Source organism: Engystomops pustulosus, chromosome 2, assembly GCF_040894005.1.
Source record: "Engystomops pustulosus chromosome 2, aEngPut4.maternal, whole genome shotgun sequence".
Taxonomy (NCBI): domain Eukaryota; kingdom Metazoa; phylum Chordata; class Amphibia; order Anura; family Leptodactylidae; genus Engystomops; species Engystomops pustulosus.
This window is the reverse complement of record NC_092412.1, coordinates 29,734,214-29,755,109: the sequence shown is the minus strand read 5'-3', so window position 1 is coordinate 29,755,109 and position 20,896 is coordinate 29,734,214. Positions and strand designations below refer to the sequence as shown.

At 44.0% G+C, this 20,896-nt stretch overlaps 1 protein-coding gene across 1 annotated transcript in view; it reads right to left on the bottom strand.

The window, feature by feature from the left end:
• C2H11orf97 (chromosome 2 C11orf97 homolog) overlaps positions 1 to 20,896 on the bottom strand; it is a 42,349-nt gene that overhangs the window by 10,751 nt on the left and 10,702 nt on the right. The window contains exons 4-5 of the mRNA XM_072134141.1: positions 18,590 to 18,706; positions 3,963 to 4,007 (exon numbers count right to left, since the gene is read on the bottom strand). Coding sequence (XP_071990242.1) covers positions 3,963 to 4,007; positions 18,590 to 18,706 — 162 coding nt within the window. The remainder of the gene's footprint in view (positions 1 to 3,962; positions 4,008 to 18,589; positions 18,707 to 20,896) is intronic.

The following is a 20,896-nucleotide window of genomic DNA, read 5'->3' as shown; positions in this document are numbered from 1 at the left end:
TGTACATAGTGTCCTATCTACATGCACATGTTATAAAGCAGGATGAATGGAGAGCTTGACTTCTGCCACACGCTTTTCACTACCCTAACTTCATACCTGTCATTTGCATAAATATTAAATGTTATTTTCTGCCTTTATTGATAAAAAAATGTGGTTACATGTTCCCTGATAGTAAAATAAGTACTTATTCTCTTCTGGGACAGGTGATAGATCCGGTATAAATTATTCAGTGAGATTTCATCAATGATTTGTATAAAAGAATCATTATAATCTATTAATAAATTCAGGTCTAGTAATATCCATGGGGTAGTGAAAGAGCGGCCAGCTGATTAGTATGCAGGAGGAAGGCAATCCGAGTTAATGACTTAATTGCAGGCAGCACAATGCACAGATGTGCTCTCTACCTGATGAAACTGCCAGACTGAGACCCGGCCTATATCTCTGCATCAATAACTCTCTCCGGCTCGCCCCTCGACCCTCCGAATCAGCACAACGTGACTTGGAGAACTTTAGATGTTTAGTCTGTTGAGGATGTTTTTTTATTCAAGGTGTAAGCCTCGGCGCCAGTCTATATCTGAGATGTAGATGGATGATCATCATTTACATTATGTGAATTGGACCTCAGTGATCCTCAGCCATTCTCTGGTTGCTTACATAAGGACATATTACAATATCTGTATCATAACTGGGACGCCATAAAGTGGTGTTATAAGTAGAGTTATGCAGAGTCAGTTTGGGGCGTAGGAAAAGACTACAGATGAGGACCATATACAACTATAGCAAGTGGTAGAATGATAGAAGATGAGCGGACATGGTTGTATCACCAGGTTCTCATATGCTATTTACAAATGGATGTTTAATACCATCAGTACCAGAACTGGGAAAGCATAAAACCCCTTGATGATCTAAGTAAGGTTGAGAAGGACCACCACAGGGCTTACATTACTTGGTTGAGGAAGACTACTGCTGTAGACCTCATCCAAATATAGCAGATGGTTGAAGATGGATGGACATCGTTGTATGACCATTGGTCCATAGCCATTTTTTGGTGGCTTACATATGGATGTATTATAACTTCTGTACCATAACTAGGATACCATGAAACTCTAAGGATAGGATCATAAGGGGCAGGTTAATGAGGTTAGGGAATGCTACATACAAAGGAACGCTATATACAGGAAGCTACTAGATGTTGGACAGGACAGTGGGTTCTGGATATGTTTACCTATCCATGCCATCTTCATGACCACTGACCAATATTTAATCTCCTTGCCAGCAAACATTCCAGTTCTTCAGGAGATGAATCCTTCAAACTCTGTCAAGGAATTCTACAAGTAATAGAAAGGACATCTACCACCAGATTTACTGGTGACCCCCTTAGGGGGTCTTCTGCATTGTTTTTGTGCTCCTTTCTAAGGTTTGTTTAACCAACCAAACGACTTCATAAAAATATGGTAATGAGCCGGAGACATACGTCAGCTGAGTGGCTCCTGGCTCTGGCCACTAATAAATTATGCACGCCCCCGTAATAAAAATTCATATAATGTCCCTCCAGCAATGGCAGCAGACAGCTGGTGGCGTCACCCGGCTGTCACCAGTAAATCTGGTGGTGGATGTCCTTTAAACTACAGATACCCCGCCTATCGTTCTCTTCGCCTCGATCCTTCTTTAATGTTGACATGCCAAGATCGCTGAGAAAAAAGTTATAGGGCTCATTCACAGGAATGTAATGGGGACCAATATGCGGCAGCTTATCAGTCCACAGTGATGTCTATGGCGCCCGGTAACTATGCAGTGAGCACGCGTTGGCTCACCACACCTTGACCATGTTACGGCGGCTGCCCTACGCTACTCTATGGAGAGCAATGTCCTGGTTCTCTGGGCTGTGGATTACTCACGCCGCTCGCTTGGCGTTATCTCCCTCTCTTATGCTCTCATACAGAGCGCCAGCCGTCACCTCCATCTACGGTATGGAAGAGAGAGGTATCTTTCACGCAGGAGGCGTGAATAATTAACAGCCCGGAGGGCCGATATGTTTAGTTTCATGTAACTACCAACAAATGGTTGATTTCCTTTAAATGTTGTATCCCTATGATCATTCTGACCTATAGAAAAGATAACATGTAATTTCTACACCATAGTGAATCGGATGGTTTTTGATAGGCGAAAGTAAAAAAAATGGAGATGCAAATATGGAAAAGCGCTACAGGTAAAGGGGTTATGTAATGTACACATATATTATATACTTACCGTAAGTAAAAAGTGTGAAACAACTGAAAATATGTCTTATATTCTAGGTTCTTCAGTTTTTGCTTTGGTTACTGCTTTGCACACTCTTGGCCTCTATTGATGAGTTTCAAGAGGTAGTCACCAGAAATGGACTTCCAACAGTCTTGAAGGAGTTTCCTTAGATGCTTACTACTTTTTGGCCCTCTTGTCTTCACTTTGCGGTCCAGCTCACCCCATATCATCTCGATAGGGTTTAGGTCTGGTGACTGTGGAGGCCAGTTCATCTGGCATAGCACCCCATCACTCTCCTTCTGGGTCAAATAGTCCTTATACAGCCTTGAGGTGTGTTTGGGGTCATTGTTGTGTTAAAAAATAAATGATGGTCCAACAAACACAAACTGGATGGAATAGCATGCCGCTGCAAGATGCTTTGGTAACCATTCTGGTTCGGTATAATCTCCAACAGTGTCACAAGCAAAGCCCCCCACACCATCACACCTCCTCCATGCTTCACGGTGGTAACCATTCATTCTCCTTTTCTGCATCGCGCAAAGACATGCTGGTTGGATCCAAAGATCTCAAATTTGGACTCATCAGACCAAAGCCCAGATTTCCACTGGTCTAATGTCCATTCCTTGTGTTCTTCAGCCCACACAAGTCTCTTGTGCTTGTTGCCTGTCCTTAGCAGTGGTTTCCTAGCAGCTATTTTACCATGAAGGCTGCTGCACACAGTCTCCTCTTACCAGTTGTTGTAGAGATGTGTCTGCTGCTAGAACTCTGTGCGGCAGTGACCTGGTCTCCAATCTGAGCTGCTGTTACCCAGTGATTTCTGAGGCTGGTGACTCGGATGAACTTATCCTCCGCAGGTGACTCTTGGTCTTCCTATCCTGAGGCGGTCCTCATTTGAGCCAGTTTCTTTGTAGTGCTTGATGGTTTTTGCAACTGCACTTGGAGACACTTTCAAAGTTTTCCCAACTTTTTGGACTGACTGACCTTCATTTCTTAAAGTAATGATGGCCACTCGTTTTTTCTTTACTTAGCTGCTTTTTTCTAGCCATAATACAAATTCTACCAGTCTATTCAGTAGGTCTATCAGCAGGATATCCACCTGACTATTGCACAACACAATGATGGTCCCAACCTCATTTATAAGGCGAGAAATCCCAATTATTAAACCTGACAGGGCACCTGTGATGTGAAAACCTTTTCAGGTGACTACCTCTTGTATCTTATCACGAGAAGCCAAGAGTGTGCAAAGCAGTAATCAAAGCCAAAGGAACCTAGAATATAAGACATATTTTCAGTTGTTTCACGCTTTTTTGTTAAATATATAATTCAACATGTGTTAATTCATCATAGTTTTGATGCCTTCAGTGTGAATCTACAATTTTATATATATATATTTTTATACATATATATATATACACTACAGATCTTCCCAGATAAAACAAGGCCACATTACTCAGAAATGTACATTATAACTACTAAAACACAATGCAGAGAAGATAAAGATATTTTTATCTTTGTTAAGACACACACAGGTCTGGTCATTGCAGGGTTAATGGGCACCTGAATCCTTATTATAGATGCAAATGTAACCAGCAATCATAAAACAAACTTCTTCATCAGTAAGCATTGCCTACAGCGTTCCCCTGTAATTATTGTGCTACCTGTGTACCATTCCAAAATTTTTGGAAATAAAAAAGACCCCCCACCCCCCAGATAATACATACCTGTCATTTTGTGTATTGTGCTGTTGTTAGAAACTGATGGATAACCTGAAAAAGAAAAAGAAACACTCTGTACAATATATTTAATTGTGGTTCCGTTTTAATGGACTGTACATATTTGTGAAGTTGTGGAATGTTTTTAGTTTTTAACATTTCTCATAAAATACACATACCTGTAAATAAACCCCCCGTGGTGCTGCTGTGTATAATGTTTGGAGCATTTAGGTTTTGTACTTCTTTCCGGGAAAATCTATTTGACTCTAAAAGATTGTGTACCCTGAACGTTAAGCCTCTTTAGGCTATTATGCTATAATACAGTAAAGAAGGTAGATTCGGGGGCGTGTACTGCACCCATAGATGACAATTTAAATTATAGCCCCCTCCTCTATAGTTATTAAGAACTGTACTTACCTTGATATAGGGTTCAAGGATAATCTTACGTGGGTTAGTAGTATTGGAATGGTTCATATCTGGCCTTGGGTTTAGTACTATGGAAAGATTTTTCTCCTGACCTTGGGTTTAGTACTATTGGTAGGTTTGTATCTTGGGTTTAAGTACTATGGGTAGGATTGTATCTTGGCCTTGGGTTTACCGTAATAGTATGAGTAGGTTTGTATCTTAGCCTTATGTTTAGTACTAAGGGAAGGGGTGGCTCCAGGACTTGGGTTTTGCACTCTGGGAAGAGGTTTGCTCCTGGGGTTTGGTTTACTACTATGGAAAGATTTTGCCCTTGGCCTTGGGTTCAGTACTATGGAAAGGGTTTGCTACTTTCCTTGGGTTTGGGTCTATGGAAAGGGTTTGCTGATGGCTTGGAGTTTTGTACTATGGAAAGGGTTGACTTCTGGCCTTGAGTTTAGGTCTATGGGAAAGGTTTGCTCCTGGGGTTTGGTTTACTACTATGGAAAGGTTGTGATCCTGGGCTTGGGTTTAGTACTATGGAAAGGGTTTGCTATTTTCCTTAGGTTTGGGTCTATAGAAAGTGTTTGTTAATCTCCTGGAGTTCTGTACGATGGGAACGGTTGACTCCTGGCCTTGAGTTTAGGTCTATGGGAAATTTTGACTTGGATACTTTGGTTAAGTAATATAAAAAGCATTGACTTATAGTCTTGGGTTTAGAATTAAAGGAAGGTTGACTCCTGGCCTTGGGTTTAGTACCATGGGAAGGTTTTGCTCCCGCATTGGGTTTAGTACTATAGAAAGGATAGACTCCTGGCTTGGATTTAGTACTATAGAAAGGATAGACTCCTGGCCTTGGATTTAGTACTATAGAAAGGATAGACTCCTGGCCTTGGGTTTAGTACTATAGAAAGGATAGACTCCTGGCCTTGGGTTTAGTACTATAGAAAGGATAGACTCCTGGCCTTGGGTTTAGTACTATAGAAAGGATAGACTCCTGGCCTTGGGTTTAGTACTATAGAAAGGATAGACTCCTGGCCTTGGGTTTAGTACTATAGAAAGGATAGACTCCTGGCCTTGGGTTTAGTACTATAGAAAGGATAGACTCCTGGCCTTGGGTTTAGTACTATAGAAAGGATAGACTCCTGGCCTTGGGTTTAGTACTATAGAAAGGATAGACTCCTGGCCTTGGGTTTGGGTCTTTGGGAAGGGTTGACTTCTTGCATTGGGATTACTTCAATGAGAAGTGTTGGCTCCCTTGGTAAAAGAACTGGGTGGCTCTCTAATGTGGCACTACAATAAATATGTCAATTTTCCATCCATTTAGATAAATAATACTGCCATATACTCTCTCTCTCTTTCCCTTCTCAACCCTACAGATATACACTGCGTGCATAAGCGATGCCTCTATGTCAGTCAAAGAGATTGCAATTTGTTGTTCTTTACCCACACAATTTCCATCTGTCACACTGCTAAAAAATAAACGATAAGTCGAAAATATGAAATTCCAACACCCAATACCCCAACACAGAATGTATTAGGAAGCTAATAGCGCCATCCTCTGCATAGTGGTCAAACTATGTTACTTCAGATCAGTTGAATAAGAGCTAATCTTCAGTGACAATCAATATTATTATCATCCAGGAAGATACCTTAAAGGGACACTTATCAGTTGTTTCCTTACTAAACTAGCAGCACCTCAGGTTGGGGTCCAAGTCATATGTGCAACATCCCCCACCGGGGCCTAGTATTTCTTTGGAGGCTGTAGACAGCCGGGACTCAGAATACTGGAGTATCTGGCTTATGCAGCCCTGGGCACGCTATGGTCACGGTATTTGGTATTGATAAAGGTGGATGGGCCTACAGCCTGGCAGGTCTCCAGTGGTTGGTGTGTGCAAGAAATATGGAGGGAGAGGCTGATGAAAGAGGTTTCTCCCTTGGACAACCCCTGGGGTGTATGTTGGAGTCCCTGGATATTGGAGGTTGGGGAGCCCGTGATGGTGATACAGCCGGGATCCAGGGATTAGACGGAGGCAATGTTGTGCAAATCAACTTACAGTTTTTTATTCAACTTCAAACAGCAGGCAACGGCCAAACGGTAGCAGCAGATTCAGCAAGCTGGAAGGTTGATGGAGATACCTGGTTCGCAGAAATGTTTGCTCACCCCTGAGTAGTAACTTCAGGCTGGGTCGGTAAAGATGTAGCTGAGTGCGGATGGTGGACCTCTGCTCTGGGGATTAAGTCTCATGACTTGCCCTGAAGTGCTAGCCAGCTTGCTTCACAATAGTATAGAGATTCTTATTGGACAACAACATTGAACATTGTTAACTCTTGCCTTACCAGGCAGTGGCTATAGCTGCAATTATAAAGTTCTCCACTACTTAGAGACATCCTAGAGCAGTGATGGCGAACCTTTCAGAGACTGAGTGCCCAAAGTACAACCAAACCCCACTTATTTATTGCAAAGTGCCAACTTTTAAGTGCAATTTACGCAGTAACTTCTTGCTCCCTTCGCTCTCATACTTTCAATCGTATCAGTGTTCTAAGAGCAACAATATCGTAGAAAGAGAGAGTGACAAATTCAGGGTATCTTGAATAGGAAGAATTTATGGGCTTGGAGCTAAAGCGACATTGATAATCCGGATCAGGCTCACACCTTCCCATTCCTCCTGTAGTCTCAAGCAGCACTGTTGCTTTAAGATAGCACTGAGCACAGCAAGTCCTGGGCTGCCAGGAAATCCATGAAGATAGATTGCATCCTTTTTGGTTACTGCCTGGGTGCCCGCCGAATAGCTCTTAGTGCCACCTCTGGCACCCGTGCCATAGGTTCGCAACCACTGTCCTAGAGAGATGATCAGTCTCCCTAACAGCTCCTGACATAGAGAGGGCGCTATTCGCAACTACCACCATGCCTATGCGTTGGCAGGGGTGTTGCATATGCAAATAGTCATTAAAGATAAAAATCTCATATTTCAGCTATAGAACCAAAGTATTTCGCCCTCCTCCCCTTTAAAAGTGACACATTTTTAGGCAAACAGAGACTCTTCTCATCTCATTTTGATACGACTTTCGAGGGTGAGATACCACATAAAAGAGGGAATTCTAAAAGGGACATTTCATACCGTACCTGAGAAAGCTGCTAATTTAATAGGGTGATAGACTCCCTCTTATTTACTCAAATAAATAAAAAAATGTTGGAAGTATATATATCAAGAGGCTCCAGAGAAGAAATAAGCGCAGCCGTCGACTTATCACGTATGGGCCGGCATGGAGCGGGGAGAGGAATGCCCCATGCCGGCCTACTCCCTGGCCGGCCACACCCTCCCGTGGAAAATAATTACAAATACTAGCAATAATCCAGCATTTGTGATTATTTTAGGGCTTCTATTCTATTGTCCTGGCACAGAAGCCCTGATAAATACCCCCCATTGACTCTATTCCTTGGCTACCTACGACAATGGCCGCTGCTCCCTATGTTTAGACTCTGGATAGATCATTTAGATCCCAGGTTGTGCTTCGGACAGCTTTGCTTTTTGGCGCCATAATGTATCAGTGGATCCGGGTGCAAATAAACTACAGGGCACAAATGGCACCAAACGCTGTATGTTCTATGACATTAAGTGATTCTGATGTTTGAAGTGACTGATATTGAGCTCAATATTTACTGATATTTAATACACCGCAATGAATGTTATCCATCTTCTCTCTGGGAACACTACTGTTTGCGGAGTCTGAGTCACCATCTATACAGAAGGCTGCTGGATACATACCTAATGATCACCTCCAAACAACTGAATAAATATTGGCCTGTGTGACAAATACAGACTACTGAGAAGGTACGATATAGAGGTGGATGAGAAGCTTAAAGGGATGAACAAACTTTAAGGGATATCCTGGTAACTACTAGTTATTCCCTTCAAGCATGATCAGGGATAGAGACACCACTGATCCTCAACTCCACTGAGAAAGTTGTCACGTGTCCATATGATTGGAGCAAAATAGGGTAGCATGGGGGAGTGTCACACTATGCAGGGGAGTGGTTTAATTGAAAAAAGGGGTGGGGGGAGTGGGGGTGATGCATCCCACCTATCACATGCAAAATATTGCCAAATAAAATCAATAGAGATGAGCGAACATGCTCGTCCGAGCTTGATGCTCGTTCGAGCATTAAGGTACTCGAGACGGCTCGTTGCTCGGACGAGTATTTCCCCTGCTCGAGATCGAGCATTTAATTAAAAAAACACAGTGAAGAACAATGAAGAATAGAATAAAAACAGTGAACACAGGATCATTTAAGTGAAAAACACAGTGAAGAATAGATTACAGATGTTCGGCACATCTGCTTACTTGTCGGAAGATACGCGCGGAACGGTGCGAACAAAATAGCATGTGAAGAACAATATATATGTGTGAAGAAGACATTGCAGAACACGGTGAGCAGGACGGAGACACAAGGGAGCAGCACAGAGACACCGGGGAGCAGCACAGAGACATCGGGCAGCGGCACGGAGACATCGGGGAGCGGCACGGAGACATCGGGGCACGGAGACATCGGGGCACGGAGACATATGGGCACGGAGACATATGGGCACGGAGACATATGGGCACGGAGACATCGGGGCACGGAGACATCGGGGCACGGAGACATCGGGGCACGGAGACATATGGGCACGGAGACATCGGGGCACGGAGACATATGGGCACGGAGACATCGGGGCACGGAGACATATGGGCACGGAGACATCGGGGCACGGAGACATATGGGCACGGAGACATCGGGGCACGGAGACATCGGGGCACGGAGACATAGGGGCACGGAGACATATGGGCACGGAGACATCGGGGCACGGAGACATATGGGCACGGAGACATCGGGGCACGGAGACATATGGGCACGGAGACATATGGGCACGGAGACATATGGGCACGGAGACATCGGGGCACGGAGACATATGGGCACGGAGACATCGGGGCACGGAGACATATGGGCACGGAGACATCGGGGCACGGAGACATATGGGCACGGAGACATCGGGGCACGGAGACATATGGGCACGGAGACATCGGGGCACGGAGACATATGGGCACGGAGACATCGGGGCACGGAGACATATGGGCACGGAGACATCGGGGCACGGAGACATCGGGGCACGGAGACATAGGGGCACGGAGACATATGGGCACGGAGACATCGGGGCACGGAGACATATGGGCACGGAGACATCGGGGCACGGAGACATATGGGCACGGAGACATATGGGCACGGAGACATATGGGCACGGAGACATCGGGGCACGGAGACATATGGGCACGGAGACATCGGGGCACGGAGACATATGGGCACGGAGACATCGGGGCACGGAGACATATGGGCACGGAGACATCGGGGCACGGAGACATCGGGGCACGGAGACATAGGGGCACGGAGACATATGGGCACGGAGACATCGGGGCACGGAGACATATGGGCACGGAGACATCGGGGCACGGAGACATATGGGCACGGAGACATATGGGCACGGAGACATATGGGCACGGAGACATCGGGGCACGGAGACATATGGGCACGGAGACATCGGGGCACGGAGACATATGGGCACGGAGACATATGGGCACGGAGACATCGGGGCACGGAGACATATGGGCACGGAGACATATGGGCACGGAGACATATGGGCACGGAGACATAGGGGCACGGAGACATCGGGGCACGGAGACATCGGGGAGACTTCAGTGGAAGAAGAGCAGCGGATCCCGGGACAGCGTATCTCCCGACAAGTAAGCAGATGTGCAGAACATCTGTAATCTATTCTTCACTGTGTTTTTCACTTAAATGATCATGTGGTCACTGTTTTTATTCTATTCTTCACTGTTCTTCACATCTGTTAACTTGTCGGGAGATAATATACGCGCGGAACAGTGAAGAATAGATTGCAGATGTTTGCATACATATGCTAACTTATCAGAAGACATTCTTTTTCAATTAATTAACACATTTTATTCCCGAACCATGGTCCCTTTGAAAAATGCTCGAGTCTCCCATTGACTTCAATGGGGCTCGTTATTCGAGACGAGCACTCGAGCATCTGGAAAAGTTCGTCTCGAATAACGAGCACTCGAGCATTTTAGTGCTCGCTCATCTCTAAAAATCAATTGTTTGTCTTCCTCTCTCTGCTTGAAGCTATGAGTTGGTGATGACTCGTTTCTTCCAGTGTTATTGTCGGACAAGGTTAGTGGTAGATGTTTCACACTGACTTTATTTGGTAAGAGCTGCCTGTAAATACACTTCAAGCAGGTTACAGGTAACATGACAGCGCAGGTTATATTTGCATTTCCTAGAACTGAAAAAACGAGAAACCTCAAAACCGACTCATAAAGTCTGGTCTCTTGTGTTGTGGTTCGTGGCGAGAACTGATGAGTGCGCACTATGTAACGCTGAGTCATCTCCAGATACAGATGAAGACTTATATATTACAGCTATAATATTTTTATTATTCTGTATATGATCCAGCTCATATCTATCTATCCATCTATCTATCTCATATCTATCTATCTGCAACATCCCCCCCGCCGCCTAGCCTTTTCTTGGGGTCTGGAGACAGCTGGGGCCCATAATACTGGAGTGGCTGGCGGTTGCAGCCTAGTGCGCGCTGATGTCACGGTGCCCTACAGCCTGGCAGGTCTCCAGCAGGTGGTGTGTGCAAGAAATATGGAGGGAGATGATGTACCGGTTCTCCCTTGGGAAACCCTGAGTGTCTGTAGGATATGTCCCTGGGTAATGGATGGGGAAGCCTGTGATGGTGAAACAGCCGTATCCAGGGATCAGACAGAGGCGACGTTGTGCAAAATAACTCACGGTTCTCTATTGGAACAACTGCAGGCAATGGGCCAAACGGTCTTGTTACAGATGCTGGATTGTTGGAGATCAGGATTACTGAAGTGGTCATGGAGAGTGATCCTCAGGAGTTGGTTCACCAGCCTGGTAGCAGGTGCAGGCTGGGAGGTAGCTGTGTCCAGGTATGGAAGCTGCAGCTTTGTCCTGGGTGTTAGTTCTATGTGTAGCACTGAAGGTGTACTAACTCTCTTTCTCTCAAAGTTAAAACGGCTTCCACAGGTATTTAATTAGTGGGTGCGCTGGGATTGTGGCGCATGTGACATCTTTTGTGGAGCGGCTGCGCTGGCTTCCATGCGACACAATAAACTGATGGTAAATGGAACCTGTAAACTACCCACATTCACTGAGCATCTTTGAAAACTGTATTATATAGCAGTACAACAATCCCTATATTGTTCCTCCACATGCCTGAAAATGCTGAGCCTGTAGTAACCCTGCACAACCACTATACAATGAATGGAGCTATCTACTTTCACTATCCAGTCTGAAGCAGCTGTAGCGGAGGGGGTGGTGTGTGTTGTGCCCCAACCAATCTCTTATCTGTGACCTAAACCTATAGATTGGCCATTGAAATATATGTTACATGGTAAATCCCTTTAAGAGTTGAGCAGGATGTGTAACCCTTTCACACATTACATAATTTCCATATGATATTTATGAAATCTCGTGATCTGCTCATCCCGAGTCACATTTGAGTGACTTTACACACAAGACTCGATCTATAAAGTCTCTGGGCTTCCTGTCTTGTCTGTCACACTCAATATTTCTCTTCCACTTCCTTTTCACAATGTCGGTAAACAAAGTCATATAGAGAGTAGATGAGGGATCAGACATCGTGACTTGCACGCACCTCTGATCTATTATCACTCGTGTAGGAACCACCGACATCGTCTCTGGTGGTAATTCCCGGATCTATAGGAAGATTTGGAAGGTCTGTCACTTACCACATTGCATGACATTGTTAGAAGATTTAAAGGAACTGAAACAAGTTTAAGACCTTGTGTTTTCTCTATTATAATTAGGGGAAAAAGAACATAAAAAACACTAACTTCAGCATAGCTACATGTGCACTTCATATGTCACAGCACTACAGAAATTTTAAGAAAAATTTTTACCAGAAAGGTAATTCATGGATATGTAAAGAATGTATAATTTTCATTTAGAGGCCTTGTCTGGTACCATCAATCTAAAACCCCTAATTTTTTAAGACCCTCAACGTAGGTCTAGATGCAGGCTCCTAACAAGCTGGGATTTCAAGTATACTGTATTTGGGTGAGCTGGTTAATATATCTCTTTTTGAGGTGTTAATTTTTGGTTCCTACCATTCAGAAAACCTCTGACTACAGCAAGCAAACTGAAGAGCCCTGCTAGCCCTCAGCCACTAACATCGATGTCCTCTCTCTTACCACCAGAACGTTATTGTCACGTGGTCTCCCCCTCTTCTTGCTTCACCTTTCCGGCTATGATGTTATGTGTGGTAGAGGCCTACACTTGGACTGAGCTACCGTGACAACCATGGCTAGGCCGCAACCAAGCCAGCCACTTCCATCCTATTATCCAGCTGCCTACTAATGGCTATATGGCTATCATGGGTGACTGGGAAAAATACAAATACGTTTTCCAAGCCGTTTAATGGAAAACAATGCCTCCTTTTTTCCCTTTAAAGGCAGCCCCCTTAACACGAAGCACAACCTATAGGAAGTCTGTAGACAGTGCTGTTTCGACCTGGTTGGGTCTCCTCACTACAGTGTAGGAAACTAGTTTGGCTGAGTGAAAAGCTAAGCTCTCCTTATAAAGTGTTTACCAATTAAGGCCGTTTATCGTGGGGGACCTAAGGCCAAAAAAAGTCTTTCGTTATTCCCCTACCAATAGCATAATGGGAAATGCTCAGAAGTGGCAATAGCCTATCCGTCCTAGGTCTGAATTTGCCAGGACTTTCTCTGAAAATTAAATGTACCATTTGTTTTTATGCGTTCTGAACCAAACTTACCTTAAGACTACTGTAGCAACACAGATGCAGAAACATATCTTGTTTAATCTCTGAAGCAGGTGGTTTTGCTCACAAAACTATTATGAAATTCAGGACCTTAGGAAAGTTGGGTGCAGGCTGGCTGCCGTACTTAAAAGAACTGCCTGAACTGTCCAGGCAGGACTAATCAAACTGACCTAGATGTCTCCTACATGGCAGCTGGGGGATGGTGCAGTGATTGATTACTTTGTGTTGTATGAAACAAGTAGGATTGTCGGGCCCAATACTTCAACATTCAGCTTTTTATGCAAAAATCCTAATACGTATTCTGACATGCCAACTAAATATTGCCGACCCTGATGAGAAAGCAGTGACCTGATTTTTAGACAAAAAGGCTGGCTAGCAAAAAATCTGATTTCTTAAGCCAAGTTCTCCTCTAATAACAGTAATTTTGTAGCTGCCACAATAAAAATACATGAACTACAGCTCCTGCTCACGAATCCCCCAGTAAATGCAGCCATTTATGACAAAGCCTGTGCCTGACATTTACAATGTCCCAGGGCTCAGCACAGGACACACTTTGTTTCCGACTCTTTTCTCATCCTCCCCACTGGAAAATCCCAGAAACATATCACTCCCTTTAAATCCCCACCATTGTTCCGAGATGTATGGAGTTTTATAAAATATTCAGTCTTGAAATGAGTGTAAGGGTCAGAATCTAAGGGACATCAGAAAGGCGGAGCAGGGGTGGGGTGTAAGTCATCAATAAGGACGCATTATGCGTGACTACTACAGGTAGGTCCATTATCTAAGCACAAAATCTTATGCCAAACACAAACAATGAGCTGTATTCATCTCAACTGGATACCAAAAATCTGAATGAATCCTAGTTTCAGGGTTTTTTTACCTTTTCCGAGTGGCGTTCAACTTTACTAAAAAGATATTCCAGCCATCGACACTTATTATAGGACTAGTGGGAGCCGACCCGAGCCGCAATGTCTATGATGACACACAGATTTATTATGTAGCAGTAGTGGTTTATTATATGGAAGCAGTGGTTTGATCATCAGCAATGATTTGCTATGTAACCACACAGATTTATAACGTAGCAGCAGTAGTTTATCATCCAGTAGTACTGTTCTAATGACCAACATGAACCCCCATTGAATAAGCCCTTAACCCTATCTATGGTTTATCACCTATCCTATGTAGTGATGAGCGGACCAATCCAGTGGGTTTGTGGACCCAGACCCAAATCTGATAACCTGCCATTGATACGTGTACCAACCATTGGTGTTAACCCTTTAAATGGGTCCGCTCACGCAACAGGAACACCAGTACCGGTCACGGATGTTATCCTTTACATGCTGTGGGGAAAGCGGGTATTATCCACCATCAGCCTGGGCTCCAAGTTCCAATAGACCCCTGGGTGACTGCGCCTCAGTAGGCCTCTTTACAGTAAACTCACGAGACGGCATTAAAAATTCAGAGACTAAAACAGTCTTCAGTTCCCTAAAATATTTCCTAGGTTATCATACCAAACAGCCCCCTTTGCTTATTTTATATACAGTCCCCTCATCGGTATGTAAAGCCCCCCTCACACCCCATGGATACATTAGATACAGCCCCCCTTAACCCTATGCTTTCCTTATGTACAGCTTTATGTGCCCCCCCCCCCCCCCCAGCAGCTCTGGGCCCCAGCACTCACCCGCGTAAGCCCAGTGCTGGCTCCAGCCCTCTCCACCATTTTCCCGAGGATCGCTGCTACCCGTGACGTAATGGGGAGCAACTAGATCTATGCCTACGGCAAGGATAATCAGTGGGCCCATTTAAAGGGTAAACACCCACGATTGATGCAAGCAACGCGAGCGTTCGGACCCAAATACTTATTGGTCCTCTCATCACTATATAGGACAGGTGATAAAAGATACATTCTGTAAGGGTCTGATCAATGGGGTCCATACTGGTCGCTAGAATAATGGACCCCCAAAGTGGGAATTCATGGCATAAAGATTACTTCTGGACGACCAACTACTGCTGCAGAGAAACAAACTACTGCTGCTGCATTATCAATCTGCGGGGTAACATAGCAAATCATTCCTACATTACAATCCCTGCTGCTAAATATCAAACCACTGCTTCCACATAATAAACCAACGCAGCTACATAATAAACCACTGCTTCCACATAATAAACCAACGCAGCTACGTAATAAACCACTGCTTCCACATAATAAACCAATGCAGCTACATAATAAACCACTGCTTCCACATAATAAACCACTGCTTCCACATAATAAACCAACGCAGCTACATAATAAACCACTGCTTCCACATAATAAACCAAAGCAGCTACATAATAAACCACTGCTTCCACATAATAAACCAACGCAGCTACGTAATAAACCACTGCTGCTTCCACATAATAAACCAACGCAGCTACATAATAAACCACTGCTTCCACATAATAAACCACTGCTTCCACATAATAAACCACTGCTGCTACATAATAAACCACTGCTTCCACATAATAAACCACTGCTTCCACATAATAAACCACTGCTTCCACATAATAAACCACTGCTGCTACATAATAAACCACTGCTGCTACATAATAAACCACTGCTGCTACATAATAAAAAAAATGCTGCTAAATAATAAATCTTTGTGTCTATATATAAAACCAGTACTGCTACATAGTAAACCGTTACTGCTGATTAACAAAGCATTCCTGCTGCACAAGAAACCACTATTACTACAGTATAACAAACCACTGCTGCTATAGCGTATTAAGACACGTTTACTGTAGTTTTTGCTACAGCAGCAGTGATTTGATGTAGACACTGCTGCTACGGCATAGCAAGCTATTGCTGCTGCATACCAGACCCCAGCAGCTACACAACAAGCTCCTGCTGCTCTATAACAAACCACTGCTGCTGCAGCTGCTGCTGTTTGGGGTCCGGTTGCTTATCCCCTAATGATATTTCGGAGAAAAACAAAAGAAGCTGAGCTAAATGTATATAATCCACTTTAAATTAACATTTTGGAGAGACCTGACAACTTTCTGATGTGTATAGGAGAAGGGGGGTTGATAATGTCAGTGACAAAGATCATGTGTAGAATTTTCTGTTCTTCCTCCATTGTGTGAACCCTTTCATATTCCTTCCATATCTTATCTACAGCTCTGACAGTCATAGACCTATAATACATCACCTGCAGAGCGTCTCCTGGATAGAGTCATCTTGGCCGGTAAAACTGATATTAAGAAACTAGAAATAGATGAAAAATTGCATTTATTCTGACCCGTCACCTCCTGAACAATTTCTCCTGGATACCGAAATAATTTCTTAAGGGATCTCTGGGCTCAGTTCATATAATACCCATTTCAAGGCACTGAATATAGAGCCATGCGCACTACTGCCATCTGCTGCCCGGTTGGCAGTGGAGCGGAATTTATCATTGAGCATCAGACACTGTGATCTGGTGCAGGATATAACCAATTTGCCCCACTTTGTGTAGGGTGTGGGTACATAGGCATCAAGGTCTGGTAGGCATTACTGAGTATCCTACTCTTCTAGTAGAAGAATATTTTCCTCCCTCCTCTGTGCTCCTGATTCTACGTAAAGGGACATTGTCACCATGTTTTATAGGTCAAATTATCAGCCATCTCATGTGTGGTATTTCTAAAATTCTCTCTTTTATGTGTTATCTCAACCATTAACCTATACAAATGAGCTGAGAAGAGTCACTTTTTTCCTGAGATGAGTCACTTAGGGTGTGGAAATTGAGCATCACTTCAGGCACCTACATTTCCTCCATTGCCATCATATTAAATCAATGAATCCCATACTTCAAATTGCACCAGGTTTGTGAGCTACAGAACCAGAGATAAAGGCAGGTAATGGCATAGTTGAGGTGAACTGGAGATACAGATCTAGAGGGAAGGAGTCTCCAGATTTTGCCCAACTAAACTATTACCCCCCTCAGGTAGGATGTGAAATGTCCTTTGTAGAATTCCCTCCTCTATGTGAAATCTCATCCGTCTACCTGTTAAATAAAATCTTCTACACATTGATGTGAAAATGAGCAGAAAGAAGGGTCACTTTAGAGGCTGGAAGGGGGAGACATCAATTTTCTTTGTTTATTTAGTCTTTAGAATGAGAGCTGCTGATTTAGATCCAGTTCCTACCTATGTCTTTACCTGCCTGTATCTCTAGCTCTGTAGTTTGAATTGAAAGATGAGATACTTCTCTTTAATGTTATACAAAAGCATGATTCTAGATTTTATAGAACTGAATATGGGGCATCTGAAGTCACCCTAGCCTGCATCTTCTATAAACAATTCATTACAGGCAAAAAGTGACTCTTCTCAGCATATTTGCATATGATTTTAAAGGGTTTTTCTTAAAGTTAAACAGACAAAATTTCACATAAAGAAGGGAATTCTAGAAATGACATTGCGTAGGTGACCTGAGTTCTGAGCAAGTCTTCTGTAGCATTCAGAACTACAATCCTGATGTGGTCTGAAAACTGAGATCTTTATCTTTAATATGATACCAAGTATAGTTCTAGCTGCTATAGAGCCCAGAATAAAGGTGAGCTTATGTTTCCCATTCAACCTTTAAAATTGACTCTTTTCAGCTCATTTGCATGGGAGGAGATTTTTTTTTAATAGAAAATTTTAAATAATTTCATATAAATTATATATATGAGATTTAATGAGAAATGAGATTTAAAATAAAATAGAGGATGTCAGAAAGCAAATTTCATACCCTACATGAGGGGGCTGCTAGGTTGGTGAAATTGCCCCTTGAAGTTTTTCACCACTGTGCTCCTTGGACACTATGGGGGATATTTATCATACGCTGGCGCTCGAGCGCCAGCGTATGATAGCCCCGCCGCTGCAAATTCGCAGCCCGATACATGAAGAGGCTTCTGCCTCTTCATGTATCGGGCAGCCAGTCGCGCAGCGTTTATCCTACGCCAGGCCCTGCCTGGCGTAGAAAAAAACGCAACCGGCGACTTTTCACGTATGAAAAGTCGCCGGCAGCAGCGAGTGCGCAGGCGCGGGGACAGTAACGCCCCGCGCCGGCCCACTCCCGTCCGGCCGCGCCCCCCGCTCGGCCGGCCGCGCCCCCCCCTTCACGCCCCTTCACGCCCCACTGGCGTGAAGGTGGCGGATTGGGGAAAATAATCGCAAAAGCTAGCAATAAGCTAGCATTTGTGATTATTTCAGGGCCTCTGCGCCAGTGGCGGTGCGCAGAGGTCCTGATAAATATGCCCCTATGACCAGATGTCTACAAAGATTTCCCTCAAATTTTAAATGGGAAACCATGAATTGAGATATTTGTAGGATAGGGTTGAGCCTCACCTCTGACCCCCTTGTGTCGGGAGTAATGGCTGGGCTGTGTCAGGTAGCTGTTCCTATATTGAGCCGCAGGCGTCTGGAAAGTCTTCTCCGTTTTCAGAATTTTATCCATTTGAATTGCTGGAAGAGAGAATAAAGGACTAACGTTAGAGCTGTAGGATTGTCTTGAATGGTGGTGAGATTTGTGCCCGGGGAGCAGAACAATGATAATTTCAGCTGTTAAAATAATTATTAATTAAATTAAATGGGGATTAGTTATGATTGGTTTTCCTGGGTTTTTCTGGCATAAAAAAGCCTCAAAGTAGTCACATTGAGGGTTTTTGAGACTTTTTCACTGCTAAAAAGTCTCACAGGACAATATACACCTCTTCATTAAACTGGACTAAACATAGAACTACTGCTAATTCCAGACAGAAAAATAGACCATTAGAACATTTATTAAAGGGCCAAAGCCACTTTAATAAATCTGATGGGCACCGGAGCTCCAAAAATAGTCATAGAACTGTCCCAAGTAGCCGCCTAATGATAAATAACCCCCAATATGTTTTTCCACAAAATTTTAGAATTGTGATCAATTGAAAACTTTTAAACAATCAATCGTGAATGACTATAGATCGAAAGTAAGACAGGGAAGAGTCCCAGAAACCTAAATAGAAGGACTGGGATCCGTCACCGCTGTCCATGGTGAGATACCTCCGAGGGGGGTAGGAGGAAAGCTTCCATGACTGTGAATGTGGAGAGAACAGTACCAAGACCTGATACATGAGAGGTAAGATGAGGGATTCCCTCCAGTTTAGTGATACAAGATGATTGTATTCTTCACTGGCCAAGAACCTTCCCCTGGTTGATAGAGGGTCCTGGAAATTCAACTTGGCTAGGGACTTCAGCATTCCCAATCTATGGAAAGATCAGTGGTTCGACGACCCAGACGAATGCTCAATCCGAGCCGAAACGCACGTCGGGGCTGTCGTCATCACGGACAGTGGAGCACTTTCCTTTCCGGTAAGGTTTTACAAGCAGTCTATTGGTTGACCACACATGGTCCAGTGTTGGCCAAAGTTGTTTTCTCTCCTATACTACATACATGCTAAAGTACTTTATTATACTTCACCTACCTTTCCTTGCCATCAGTGTTTGCAAACTTTTATTACCTGCATTTCCTCCAATACTGTCCAGGTTGACGACCCTTCTCTCTGTGTCACCGTCACTGTACTGCATACCTCCAAAGCACCTTATTCGGGGTGCTAACAAATGTTTTTATCATCATGTTTTATCATATTTTGCAACAATAAGGAGTCATATTTTATTTTACTGGTATAGCTTCATTCATTCAGTAATGATAAGGGCAGTGGTAGCAGTTGCACCCTGGTCCTGGAGCATGAGAAGACATCGGTAGACCCTTCCCACCACATATAACGTCTCCAGTGTTATTAATGGTGGGGGAAGGAGGCTGCACAACCCTTCTGCTCACCTGTAGGATGTGTGATCTCTCACAACATTGTACTACGGAGCTTCTATTTATATAGCGTGACATTTTAGCCTAAAATTAGACATTGGTGTGAAGGTGCACCGCCATCTAGTCATTGTGCCAAGGATTTGTTTATAAGGGATTTCTTTGTGCTGTATAAATATAGTGGTAGAAGGGAAAATTATAATTTGATGGTGAGTCCCAGGGTTGGTGGCGGACCTTAAGATATTGGGGCACATTTACTTACCTGGTCCAGTCGCGATCCTGCGGTGTGTTGTCCCACGCTGATTCGGGTCTGTCGGGAATCACTAAGCTTGTGCGCCCGATATCCACCTTCTTCTTCCCGGTGTATGTAAGTACTGATCTTGCGACACAATTTTTTTTTAAAATTCCGCAGTTTTTCCGAATCCATTGGGTTGTCCGACGTGAAAGCCGGCGCCGATGCGCCACAATCCGTTCACGTGCGCCAAAATCCCTGGGCAATTCGGCGCAAAACGGAAATATTCGGGAAACCCGACGAAAGTGCGGCCTAAATTAGCCCCAATGTTCTGTACCTGGTTATTCCCAACTAGATTAATATTTAGGCCTATAGCCATAGATATAAAATAGCTATAGAGTGAGCTAAACCCCCCAATAGACTAAGAAGATACATATACCCAAAAAATCCCAGAAACCTTAACACCCATTGAAAGAACCAAGCACCCTAGAATAGACCAGCACCCATTAGAAATGCCAAGGACCTGTCAGCAGACAATTCCAAAAAAACATTTTTATGGGAGCCACTTCTCCACAAGTCTTTTATATCAGAGACGGTCTGGGATCTTTTCGTCTCGCAATGCCCA